This window comes from Podarcis liolepis (assembly GCF_965112155.1).
Source record: "Podarcis liolepis genome assembly, chromosome: 9".
Classification (NCBI taxonomy): domain Eukaryota; kingdom Metazoa; phylum Chordata; class Lepidosauria; order Squamata; family Lacertidae; genus Podarcis; species Podarcis liolepis.
Window position 1 is genome coordinate 74,507,195 of NC_139564.1, and position 13,094 is coordinate 74,520,288.

The 13,094-nt window shown below is 39.3% G+C and overlaps 1 protein-coding gene across 4 annotated transcripts in view; it reads right to left on the minus strand.

Annotated features, from left to right (window-relative positions):
- Positions 1–345: 345 nt before the first annotated feature.
- CPEB2 (cytoplasmic polyadenylation element binding protein 2) overlaps positions 346–13,094 on the minus strand; it is a 65,676-nt gene continuing 52,927 nt past the window's right edge. For all 4 annotated transcript variants that reach the window (XM_083460719.1, XM_083460722.1, XM_083460720.1 and 1 more), the window contains 3 exons: positions 11,966–12,080; positions 8,797–8,978; positions 346–4,565 (listed from right to left, as the gene is read on the minus strand). In XM_083460719.1, the coding sequence (XP_083316845.1) occupies positions 4,338–4,565; positions 8,797–8,978; positions 11,966–12,080 (525 nt within the window). In that variant the 3' untranslated portion in view covers positions 346–4,337. The remainder of the gene's footprint in view (positions 4,566–8,796; positions 8,979–11,965; positions 12,081–13,094) is intronic.

Consider the following 13,094-nt stretch of genomic DNA (forward strand, 5'->3'; position numbering starts at 1 on the left):
AGCATAGTTGGCATGCAGCCTGCTGTACCAAGGTAAGAGTCACATTCACTGCTCTGTCTACATTTGCCTTGCCCATCTGGTAAGTTGCTTCGAAAGGGGTGGCCCACGAGAGAATGGGGCTCCTGGGCTGAAGAAGGCTTCCTGCCCTGATTTAAACGTTACAAATTCAAGTACAAGTTTTGCACAAGTTCAAGAGAAATTAGCGTGGCGAGGGGCATTTCTTGTGTGATGGTAACAGCAACTTCTGTTTTTAGGGCTGTGGAAGAAACACATTACTTAATGATAGGAGAATCACTTTTCATCCGTGACTCAAGCAGAAAGCAAAACAATTCAGAGAGAAAAATATGCCAATAACTTAATAGTTTATTAGTCAGTCAACAATATTACAAATATTTAAAAATTACTTATTATATAAATAGTTGGCAGCAAACTATTCCATTACAGAGTTAAATTACCAGTACAACAGACAGACTGGAGATTTAGACACCTGGAAGATAACAGTAAAATGAACTAAAATATTTTAACAGAAGATTTTAAGCTGAAGGCGATTAACTAGAGAACCAATCTGCCAGCACCGCTGCTGGGTCACCCCATTCATTTCACTGGGACTTTTATGGGGCTCCACTGAAACCAACGGAGGGTGCTCAGCGACGGTGCTTTGTGCATTGGTTCCTTTGTATCCATAAAAAGCATGGGTTTTCTTTTTATTTAGAAAAAAATAAAAACTGTTTTAACACCACATTAGGAATACAAAATAAAATTAACTGAAAATATTAATTTGCATATCAAAGAACCATTTATAATTACAATCCAAACACTCCATAAACCACTTGTGCGATTCTTTACACAAACTCGGAATTTAGAAACTAGTTGCTTTAATATTACAAAGATTTAGGCTCCAAAAATAATTCAACATAAAATAAACTTTTAGCAATTAGCGTCATAAAATTATATATTTCCACATAAAAATACAAAATAATATTAATGACAAGAATATGAAAAATTATTCCAAGTATTTTTGCTATTTGAAATAAAACAAACAAACAAAACCCAAAACGACAACAAAATAGAAATATGCATGAAAAAAGTCTCTCCTTTTGTTAGCAAAACACTATCCAAAATAACTACGATCATTTACATCAGTACAAAGATTTCTGGATTTTAAAAAATATTTGCAATGACAAAAGGGGTTTTCTTTTCTGACAGTAAAAAATGACACTGTGGATAAAATTTGCAAAAGATGCAATGAAAAAAATAAAATTTGCATTAAAAAGGTTTACACTGTTATTCTTTTTATACAAACATTAGAAACAGTATTGCACGTCACAACACAGAATCGAGGTTAGTCAGCCTTCCAAAATGTGTTATATTCAAGTTTTGTAGCATCTTTGAGGAGAGGCTCTGTGCAGCCAGATGCAACAGGGAATAAAATATCAAGTGTTTTCCATACACAAATATATAAATGCTAAATGTTTCCTTCTTAACAAAAAGTGTGGACTTTTAAAGTATTTTTTTTCTTCCACAGTCATATGTTTGGGCAGCAATATGCACATTTGGGGAAATAAAAGAAGCTTTAAAAATACAAAAATACAATAAAATTAACAATCTCCTACAAAAATAGTAAAATAAATATGATTTATATAAACAAAAACCAATACAGTGTTGAACAGTTAAGAAAATAAGGGCACAATCCGCTAGGGAAGTCTCTTACATTATTATCCTGCCTTGAAACAAACAGGAGCTGTGCAAAAGCACATTATCTCAGCCTCCATTGAGATGAATGTGCCCATTCACTTCAAAGAGTGCTGGTGCAGGAGAACTTCCAGGTGGATTGTGTCCTAGGAACATGGATTTAAAAAGGAATAAAAAGAGGAGATGTAAGTTACAGGAGCTATCAGCCTCAATAGCTCCAGAAATGAAGTGAGAAGCATAGCCTGATATTTAGAATAGTTTACCCATACCAAAGAAAGGGTATCATTGTTTTCTTACAGTTTTATTTGGGGAGAAACAAAGGATTTTTAAACATCTCCAATTATTTCAATTTTCCATATTCATTTTCATTATTTAAAACATGTAAAGGCTCTTTAATTTTAAACTTCAAGCAAGAAATATGAAAATAAAGTTAAAAACATCTGCGGAATTAAATTATATCTAAATAATTAACATTGCAAAACTACTGATTTTTTTTTCCATTTCTAAATTCCAAAAATTGAGGTATAGCAAAGGAGATGTCGTCAGTCAAAAAAAAGTGTGCCTTAAAATAGCTGACTAGTTGGAAAAAAAAATCTCTCACAGAGATATAAAAATAGTGCATAACAAATGTCAAAAATGGATCAAGGTCTGGCAGGGTTTAAGGTTAGAAAAGAATACTCCAAAAAATCTGGAGGATCATGGTTAAGTAACAAATAGGGTACATTGACAACTAAATCAGTTAAAAAGCTCTTCTTAAAACAGCATCAACTTTAAAACTTTAAAAACTTGAACCACAACCACAACGAAACAGCAGATTTAGACATGAAACCACATATTGAACAGTACCAAAAAGCACATTGCAGACAACCAATATAAGAGCAACACTTTGCTTACATGAAGGATTGTCCCCAAGGGATTGCCAAGGGCAAAACCCTTGCAAATTTCTCTCTTGGAATAAGACTTTCAATTCTGCACTGGGTGCTTGCTTAAACTGTAGAGTGGCTCTTTCTCCCATTGAAACATAAGGGCTAGTTGCATTTAAATGTTTTGTGGAGGACAAAAACACTGCTAATGAATTTCTTGTATTTCAATCCAGAAACAGCCCCCCTCCCTCCCACCCCCTCAAAAATCTTGCAAGCAATGTCATCGCTTAGAACTCCTTCATCAAAATTAAAACACTGCGCTTGACTGTCCGTCAACTAACTACATTTCATGCAACAGTGACCCTAGCTTGACAGAAGTCTTAAATGCATCTAAGGTCAAACAAGCACACACAGTTTAAGCCAGATTTCACTGTTGTCTTAAAGGTAAGATTTAGCTTATGCAACTAGCTGTCTGTATATTACACCATCTCCATTTTGACTTTATTTTATTACTAAAGCATTAAGTTTTCTTGTATGAGCACATTTTAATGCTCATTTCTCAGTAGTTTCCCATTTGGTGACTGGTTAGCAGTGGGCTGGCCATCTTTGGTTTGTAAAGGAAGTTTTAACCGTGAACAATCAAGAGGGCTGAAATAAATATAAATCTATTTAAAAATCTAGTAATTTTGCTCAAACGTGTCTAAGCTACACCACTCCACACTAATTAGAACCACACATCACAAAGTTGCACAGGGATTACAATATTACATCCAGTCTGCAAAAATTGAATTCCACTACCAACCAGGTCACAAAATGGCTGCACTTTCTAATCTAAAACTAGTTTGCATATTGTACACATGTAGGACATTTTTAGAGAAAAAAAACTTGAGTCACAATAATGCATGCAAGTGTCTTTTGTTACAAATTTTGCGGTTTGCTCATGCTATCTAGATTTCAGAGCATTAAAAAAACATTTTCAATAACTCACCTCTTGTTAGATCTAGTGCATGCATATGGTGTATACAGGTAAGTAAACATGCAATTTTTCACATTCTAAAACTATGGCACTTTATGCCATATTGTGCTGCCTGCATTTTAATCGGCAATGCAGTGTATCTTAAAACGTTTTAATCCCGTATTAATAGGTGGCATTACACACAACACCTATATAGCAGCAAAGCTAATACAGCTTGTGATTATAAATGTTTAAAAATAGCTAATAAATCAGATTATCTTGAGGTATTATTTCTTGCAAGTCAAAATGGAGAGCAAAAAATCAACCCTATTTTTTTTTAATCGATGTATACACTGAAAATAGCAACAACAATAAAAATAAGCTTTTTTGTAGCAGACATATCCCATCTTCACTATTTTTGCTACCTTTGGTAAATTACTAGGGCAGATCTTGAAGTTAAAAACCCATGTTTAGAAATAAGTGCACGCTTCACCCACTAAATATAGCAGCAGACAGTGTGCCCCTATGCAAAAACATTCTCATATCTAGTTTTAATTTTACATATAAAAATAAGTTGGAGAAAATACAAAAAAACATTTTTTTTTATTTTAACATGAAAATATCACAAAAATTATTAAGCCTGAGATGTAGGGTTTTGGTGAAAAACAAGAGGCTTTGTAGTGTTTTGGCTGCTGAAAAAGATGCATGTATTGAGAGTCGGGGTGAGAAGCAGAAGAATGCACTTATTTCTTCTGCATGTCAGTATCTTCAAACACAGTTAGCCACATGCACCCTTTGTTCCTTAAGGAGATGCCGGAGAAGCAGGCTCAGTTCCAGCGGAAGTGGATCTGGCGCGGGCGGTCAGCCCCTTCCTTAACCAATGGCTTATGGAATTCACGTCCTGCCCGAGAGTGGATATTCGCCCAGCAAAACTCACAGTAATACTGCAGGCATGTGACATTGGCACAAAAAAAGGGAGCAAACTTTCCACCACACCGTGCGCCCTGGCATTCGTCACACATCTGGTCATCCAGCACATATGGCTTTACCTCCACCTGTTTAAGAAACAAGCGCACAAGAGGACAAGCGATCGGATTAGCTTCACATATCGTTGTTAAATCTGTATCCTTTCTTTTCTCCAGGGAAATCTGGGTGGCATAAATGAGCTCGCCCCACGAGGACGGTGCACATCAGTTAAGTTATATTAGATAGTGGCTGGCCCAAGTTAATATAGTAAGCTTCATCCTGAACAGGGGCTTTAACGCAACCCTTATTTCTAATTTAACAACTGATCCACTTCATCACACCAGGCCTCAAGGGTTGTTTTTTTGTGGGAAATAGGGATAGTAGTGAGAAGCAAAGAAGATGTATAGTATTACATCTGGACTCGGGTCTTAAAATGAAGAAGTAAAAAATTATCAGCAAACAATTTGGCTTGCCCTCTCAAATTTTGCCAGGCACTTTTGCAATAGTTTTATAGATTATAAAATTAGAGAGTTTTCAGTAAAAATCAGAGCCAGGAAATCAAAGCAAATAAGTGAAAAATGACACCCCCCCCCCCGCAAATGGGTTTTAACTAGTGTTCACTATGTATGTATTATAAAGTTAATCTATTCAGAATCCTAGTTCAATATACAACTATCAACAAATTGTGAAGATGTGCTGTGAACATGCACACACACACACACACACACACACACACACGTGAACCAAATTTATAATTGTGAGTATATGACTCTCATGTTGAGTTTTTGCTCAAAAAATATTTACTTATTTAAATGACCCTGAAGCGTATATGGATTGTGTCACTCATTTAATAAATCTCTGTGGTTGAAAAATATGACATGATCATCAAGGTAGCTGCCATCAAAAAAAGAACAAAATTCATCAGTATCTATTGGACCAGGTTCACTGTGTTACCTCTCACTGGAAAGGTATTTCCATGTGAAACAAAACTTTCCATTTTGCTTGAAAACCTCCCCTTTTAATTTTGGGTTAAAAAAACCCACATTTTTAGAAGTATTACAAAACTGACAGCTTAATTACAATTGTTTATTGATTTAGTGTTTGCATTGCAGATCCCCCCCCCAATAGAAATGTCTTTTGGTGATTAAATAATTTAAACATCTCCTAAGTCCAAGAAACATGTTTTCTGGAACACGTTCTATTATAGAAATACCTTTCCAAAAGAGTTTAGTGAATTAATCGTTTGAATAGATAACTAAATAATGTAACTGTGTCCATCTTGATGATGTAGTCACAGCTGTAAATAACAGCTGAGAAAGTAACATCATAGATATTCTTCAACTACCAATATTTATGAATCAAAAGGAACTATATATAGTTAACATTACATTTGATACTGAAGGATTTTTCACACATTATGCTTGCAGACTAAATGTGAAAGTGTTAATAGACTCCACCAGTGGTCAGAAATGTAGGGATCTTATTAAAACTTCTGCTAATTAAATCCTAACAAGATACAGGATTAAAATGTTATATTTTATCTATGCAAAGAAGAAATGTGTAGGCCTTTGCTGTTCATTAATGCCAGCTTGTTGTGTCTGCCCCGGAAATGCTGCTGTATTTTAATGTATTTTTGTATTGTTGTGAATTGCCCTGAGATTTTTTTTTGAAAGAAATCATTTTAAATAAACAATTTTCCAATATATGTTCTTGTTTACTTATTGGTGGTACTTTGGTAGCCCCACCATCTTCATTCTAACACTGCCAGCTATTTCTCAGCATGTTTTTATAAAGGTGTCTGCTAAGGTTCAGTGTGGATTTTCAGGCTGCCAGAGAGACACCAACCAGTCTTGCATACTGTTTTCCTCCTCAACAAATCTGCCTGCCCGAATGGAAAAATGGCAGAGGTCCAGTGCCAAATTTGCATGCTGCTGAACTGTAACAGATTGTGTTAAGGAAGAAATCGGAACCCCGTAACAAAAAACAGTTCAACATATTTTTTAAAGAAGACATTTCATGTTTCTCTTTTGTCCCTTATACAGTGAATAAACCAAGAGTTTACAAAAGTTAAAGTAAACTGTTGCTGCAAACTGTACTGAAACACTGTAAAAACCTTGATAGCAGAATGCAGCTGTGAAAAGATGTTATTTGTTTCAAGTGACTTAACTTCAAACTACACCTTGTACACTGAAGAATCTTGAAATACCCGGATATAATGTGAAGAACATCCATTTCAAATTATATGGGTGGGTTTACAAAAGAAGACTTTCCAACAGCATAATGCGCAGCCTTCACATAGATGGTGCCCTTTTGGGTTAACATGGTGTGGCTGTTAGCTTGTCACTGGCAGCACATGTACCCAAAGCACTTGCGGGAGGGCACTGAGAAATCCTTACTAATTTTGCAAAAGGTTAGTATATCTGAATATAATCTTTTAAAAACTAGATGTTACAAGTTTCTAAAAACAGCTTTTATTTAAATTGATGTATTCTGTGATGACCAATAGTTTCCCACAAATAAATTAAACTGAGAACTCCCCAAAAGTTGATTGTTCCTGCGTATCTTTCCCAATATGATGATTTATGTACGTTTAGACTTTCAATTGAAGTAGAACTGGTGAGTGAAGGGGGTGGCATTGTGCATGCTGGCTCTGACTCCTTGCTGTACTCAGTGTCCATACAATCCCACCTGTGTGAGACCTAAAAGCATACTCCTCAACATAAGTGGGCTTTGCTCCTTCAATTTTTGCAAATACATGGAAAACCAGTGTAGTGAGGGTGTGTGACGAACAGGTACAGATCAAACATATGTAGGCATTTGACACATGTCAGTCAGTACAATGTGCTATTTGCCCATTCAAACTCTCAAAGATATTCCTAAGAATTTGGATTGGGGTCGACAACCATTTTATAAGCTCATCAAGGGGCCAATGTACACAGAGGTTTTGGAAACCTTGTTTGGTGAGACTTGTATTCGGGATACAGTTTCACCTCGGTATAGCTTTTCTGACACCAAAATCTCTGTGTTGCCCAGATTTTGTAAGTCACTATTTGTTGCTGATTGACATGATCGGATGATCTAGACCAACTAACACCTTCCGTTATCTATCTCAGGCACTCTGCTGCCAGAGATCTTACTGTGGCAACCCCTCCCCGCCTTCGACTTGCTTCTTATCATACTAGTCAATGTTTTCACTAAACAACTTCTTACATAATGAAATCAAATCCAAATGTTCCCCAAATATAGGTTGAACACAAAACATAGGTAAGAATCCCCTTGAGATAAATATTCAATTATCAAAGCTTGACAGAGATAACTGTCCACTTTTGGCTTGTTTGTATGAATCATGCATTTATTCATCTATGAACCACCTTGTGGCTCAGTGTCCACCAAAGTGACTTCTAATACACAAGAAATTAAAATAAGCACCATATGGTTCAGAGAGAAGAGAGGTTTTCAAGAAACCAGAGGAACTGGAACTACTACATAGGGAGATTGATTTATTCTCCTCTTGGCAATGTTACTGCAAGGTCTAGCTTGACTTGAATAACCTGCAAGGAGACAGTAGACAGGGACCTGTGACTTATTTTGGGAGGGCAAGGGGCTGCTGCCCTACTGGAAATTTCCCCAGCTGTTGTTGAAGGTTCACCAACTGAACACTGGAATGAATGTCTCTCTGGAAAAACATGCTGTGTGCTTCAGGAATCATCTACATGTTCAGTGAAATCACATGTTGATGATCTTGGATGGAAACACGCTATGTAGTAGGAAACATATTCAAAGATAGGGCAGTGGAGATATATAATTGGCATGTGTGTGTGTGTGTTTTGTAAGAGCAGTGCTTTTTCAGGGGGTACTCAAGAATATGTAGTACAAGCACCTCTCTTTCTTTGGTTAAAAGATGTGACTCTTACTGTAACAACTTCATGGTGAGTACCAGCACTTATTTTTCTAGAAGAAAAGCACCGTGTAAGAGCAAATGCAGTTCCAAGCTCTGGAGCAGGTCTATGGCACCATGGGAGGGATATTAACCCTCCAATTGATTAGAACCAGTTAATCTTAACATCTTGTAAGATCCTGACATCCCACACAGACACTAGGCAATAAGTTTCTCTTAACGGCAACTGGCTTGCAGCCCAGGCTGTGCACATGCGCAAACACATAGACCCTTTGACTTTGCGCCCAAGTAAAGTGCTCCCTCCCATGCTTAGACCCTCATATGCTTTTCAAAATGCAGTCTGTCCAGTTGCTCCCATAGAAAATAATAGTTGCTATGAAATACAGCAATGTCATGATTGATATTAATTTGATACAACTTACTCGTTTATCAATATCACCATGTTGAAGCTGAACAAACCGAGCACTAATAGCAGCAATGTAGCTCTGCTGATTGGAAAAAGCAACTCGCCCGGCACCTTTTGGATATTTGAGTTCAGGATCTGTATCAATTCCTGCGTAACAAACTCCACCATACAGACGGTCCATTATCATGGCTAATTCCACTACAGAAGAACAAAAAACATTGCAGTAACATTAAACTAAGTTGATATACTTTAAATGGGACACATATTTATAAACTATAATGGATTATGGGATGGGAAAACCCATAAGCCATGGATTCTGTGATTTGCTGAACAGCAAAAACAGTGCCTAGAATTAAGAGTTAAGCTAGCAGTGGTGGGACAAAAGGGCAACTTGTACTGTACAAGGCTACAATCCCCGGCACCAGGCAATACCTGCTTGCAGTGCTATTGTGTTAGCAAGGGGGTAACACCCACTGTGGTGCAACAGTATTGCACAAATAGCAATTTGCAGACAAAAGGAGACGGGTTTACCAGTGTCATTTCATGCTGCCTTCTACAGGCAGAAGTAAATGTCTAGACATTTTGTTGTAGTTATTTTTCTTCAACTGCTAGCAATAACCTGTAGTGATGAGAAGGGTTTTAGGACTGCGTGGTTTTGATCCCACAAGGTATTTGCTATAGTCTTTATGGTACAAACTTGTGCTTGTACCCATGCCAACTAAAGAAGATTTGGTTTCAAGACACAATTATTTTACCCAGAACTACCTATTAAAAAAGCTGAGCTGCAAAGTAGCTTTCGTTCAGGGCCAGCGCACATGGTTATTAAATGCTATATGTATTCCATCATTCACATGCAGACCTACTTTACACAATGTTACAGTGGTGCCTCGCAAGACGGAATTAATTCGTTCCGCAAGTCTCTTCGTCTTGCGAGTTTTTCGTCTTGCGATGCACGGTTTCCCATAGGAATGCATTGAAAATCAATTAATGTGTTCCTAGGGAAACCGCCTTCAGACCAGGTCCGGGGACAGTCTGTCCCCGGACCTCTTCTGAAGGCTGGGGGGGGGGGCAAGGGCTTTTCTTCCCACCCCCAGCATTTAAAAAAACCCCGGGACAGCGGAGGACTTCTCCGCTGTCCGGGCGATCTTAAAATGCTGGCGGGCGGCATTTTAAAATCGCCCCGGGACAGCGGAGGACTTCTCCGCTGTCCGGGGCGATTTAAAAGCCCCTGGGAAGGCAGGCAGGGGGGACAAAGACTTTTGCCTCCCGCCAGCCTTCAGAAGAGGTCCTGGACCTCTTCTGAAGGCGGGCGGGGGGCGAAAGTCTTTGCTCCCCCCCGCCTGCCTTCAAAAGCCCTCAGAAGGTGTTCCCGCCCCGCTGCCCGGCTTCGGAGCACCGTTCCGAAGCCCGGCGGCGGTGGGAGGTGTTCCCGCCCCGCCGCCCGGCTTTGGAGGAGCCTTCCGAAGCCCGGCGACGGGTGGAGGTGTTCCCGCCCCACCGCCCGGCTTCGGAGGAGCCTTCCGAAGCCCGGCGGCGGCGGGAGGAGGTGTCCCCGCCCCGCCGCCAGGCTTCGGAGGAGGTCTGAGGACAGCGCTTCCCCGCTGTCCCTGAGATTTCCCTATGGGCTGTCGTCTTGCGAAGCGAGTGTGGAAACTGGGGATATGCACGTTTGATCCATTATATATGTAGGATCCATAGCTAAGCAACTGTATTAATCCAATCCATGCATTTACTACATTTAAGCTACTGTTTCCTCTGAGTTAATCTATATTGGAGTGGGAACATCCAGCCTGTGGGCCAAACTTGTCCTGCCAGTTTTCCCCATTTGGCTTTTTGCAAGTATCAGCACGGGGAGGGACTTGCAAGCCTTCCCACATTCCCCTTTCAACCTTTGACGTTTGGATTTTCACAGGTGGGCGTGGCCTATCAGTAAATTGTGATGACAAGTGATTGACAAGGGGGTTGCCTTGTTCACCTTTCAAAGTTGGCCCACAAGGTGCAGCCAAAAAGCACTGACACAAGCACCTGTTTGATAGCACATCCCTAGCAAACACTTATGAGAATGCCTACTAATAGCTCTTTAACAGTACCTGACAATACGTGAAAGTAACTTGACACATTTTAAGATTAACGGATTTATTATGGCATAAGCTTTTGTGGACCACAAAGCACCACATCTAATACATGAAGCATAATTCTAAAATGGCAAACAGATGGGGTGGAGGAAATGTAGAGGAGTAAATGAAATGCAAAAAGAACAGGCAGTGACTATTACATAAAAGGAAAATAGTTAGTGACCAATTAACGAGGCAGTGTAAGTAACAGCACATGCATCCTGGTACTGGTACTCTAACTGTCATATGTAGCTTTTTAAAAAAAGTATAATCTTCATTCAAGCCATAGGTGACAGAACTGATTTGCCTAATAAATTTAATCCATCTGATTCTCTCAGTGGAGTTTCCCTTTCAATTGTCTTTGTTCAAAAATGGTTATCTTGAGGTCAGGTTACAGTGGTACCTCGCAAGACGAAAAACGCGCAAGACGAAAGAGTTTTCCGTTTTTTGAGTCGTTCCGCAAGACGAATTTCCCTATGTCTTGCGAGTTCTTGCGAGTTTGTTTCCTTTTTCTTAAAGCCGCTAAGCCGTTAATAGCCGCTAAGTCGCTAATAGCCGTGCTTCGCAAGACGAAAAAACCGCAAAACGAAGAGACTCGCGGAACGGATTAATTTCGTCTTGCGAGGCACCACTGTACACAGTTTCCTGGTAGACTGAACTGTTCACCTACTCATTTCTGGATATTACCAAAATGTCAGATTTGCATCCATTTATTCTTTTGCACGGAGATAGATCTGTTTATTCTATGCAGAGTGCAGAAACACATTGCTGGCAGGTGATGGTCTATGTCACTTTGAACGATGAGAAGGTATATGAACTCTTGATGCTGTGGCTTATGCCCTGTAATAGTATCGCCAGGGCAGATTAGAGGAGAACACTGGGATCTCAGTTTACTGCAGAGTCTGGTGTTCCTGTTTGTGTCTTTGTTATGTGGCCTGTTGTTGGCAGAAATCAAAGTACTGTACCACAATTAAGCTAGTTTGTGGACAAGGGTGGTATGTGTGTTTAAAATAATGCAATGATAGTGCAATGTTAAAATTTGCTACAGTGCTTTAACAGTTCTATACTTACCAGCTCGTAATGGCCTGGGGACACCACCAACAAAAATTGTTTTTCGGGGATCAAGAGGCTGAGAACCATCCATCACAAAGTCACTATCACTTAAGTTCCAGGGACGGATCTGGACCTATTAAAGCAACAAAGAATAGATCTGCATATAAAGTATGTAGTTTATTAATGCTTGGGACATAGGTCATTCACATGCAATATAAATAGGTTCAGTACAAAACCCAACAGTATAAAATACTGTATAAAACCACTGTGCTACCTAGAATCATACATAAAACCTACATCTTCACAATGCTACGTAAATCACAGTAACATATGTAGAACTTACAAATTGAAAGAGTAAACTTTAATACAGATTAAAAACATTAATTATTAAAAGATATTAAGGTTAAACAAAGTAGTCAACTGCAATCTTCTTAATAATTCTTGCCTGGATTTTCATTGCTGCTAGGGCAAAAAGAGAGACCTTCTGGGTTACCCTACAACTGGTGTCTGACAGAAGGTATTTTCTGGAATGGTATGGAATATAGATGAGGCAGAATAGATCCCAGAAATTTGGTTTTTGGATCAGAGTAAAGTGAATAAAAGAACTAATAGATCCTCAATTTCTGGGACCCTGCAAATACACAAGAGGAGTGCCAAGGAGGTATGAGAGTATCTGCCATCAACCAAAGCTGTGGGCATCATTAAGAAATGAAGGGCTTTAAATGCTTGTATAAGCTTTGAAAGGGACGCGGGTGGCGCTGTGGTCTAAACCACAGAGCCTTGGGCTTGCCGATCGGAAGGTCGGCGGTTTGAATCCCTATGACGGGGTGAGCTCCTGTTGCTCGGTCCCAGCTTCTGCCAACCTAGCAGTTCAAAAGCACAACAAAGTGTAAGTAGGTAAATAGGTACCGCTCCGGCGGGAAGGTAAACGGCGTTTCCGTGCGCTGCTCTGGTTTTGCCAGAAGCGGCTTAGTCATGCTGGCCACATGACCTGGAAAAACTGTCTGCGGACAAACGCCGGCTCCCTTGGCCAGTAAAGTGAGATGAGCACCACAACCCCAGAGTCGTTCGTGACTGGTCTTAACTGTCAGGGGTCCTTTACCTTTTTAAGCTTTGAAAACAATAACCAAGGGGTATGCACTGGCTA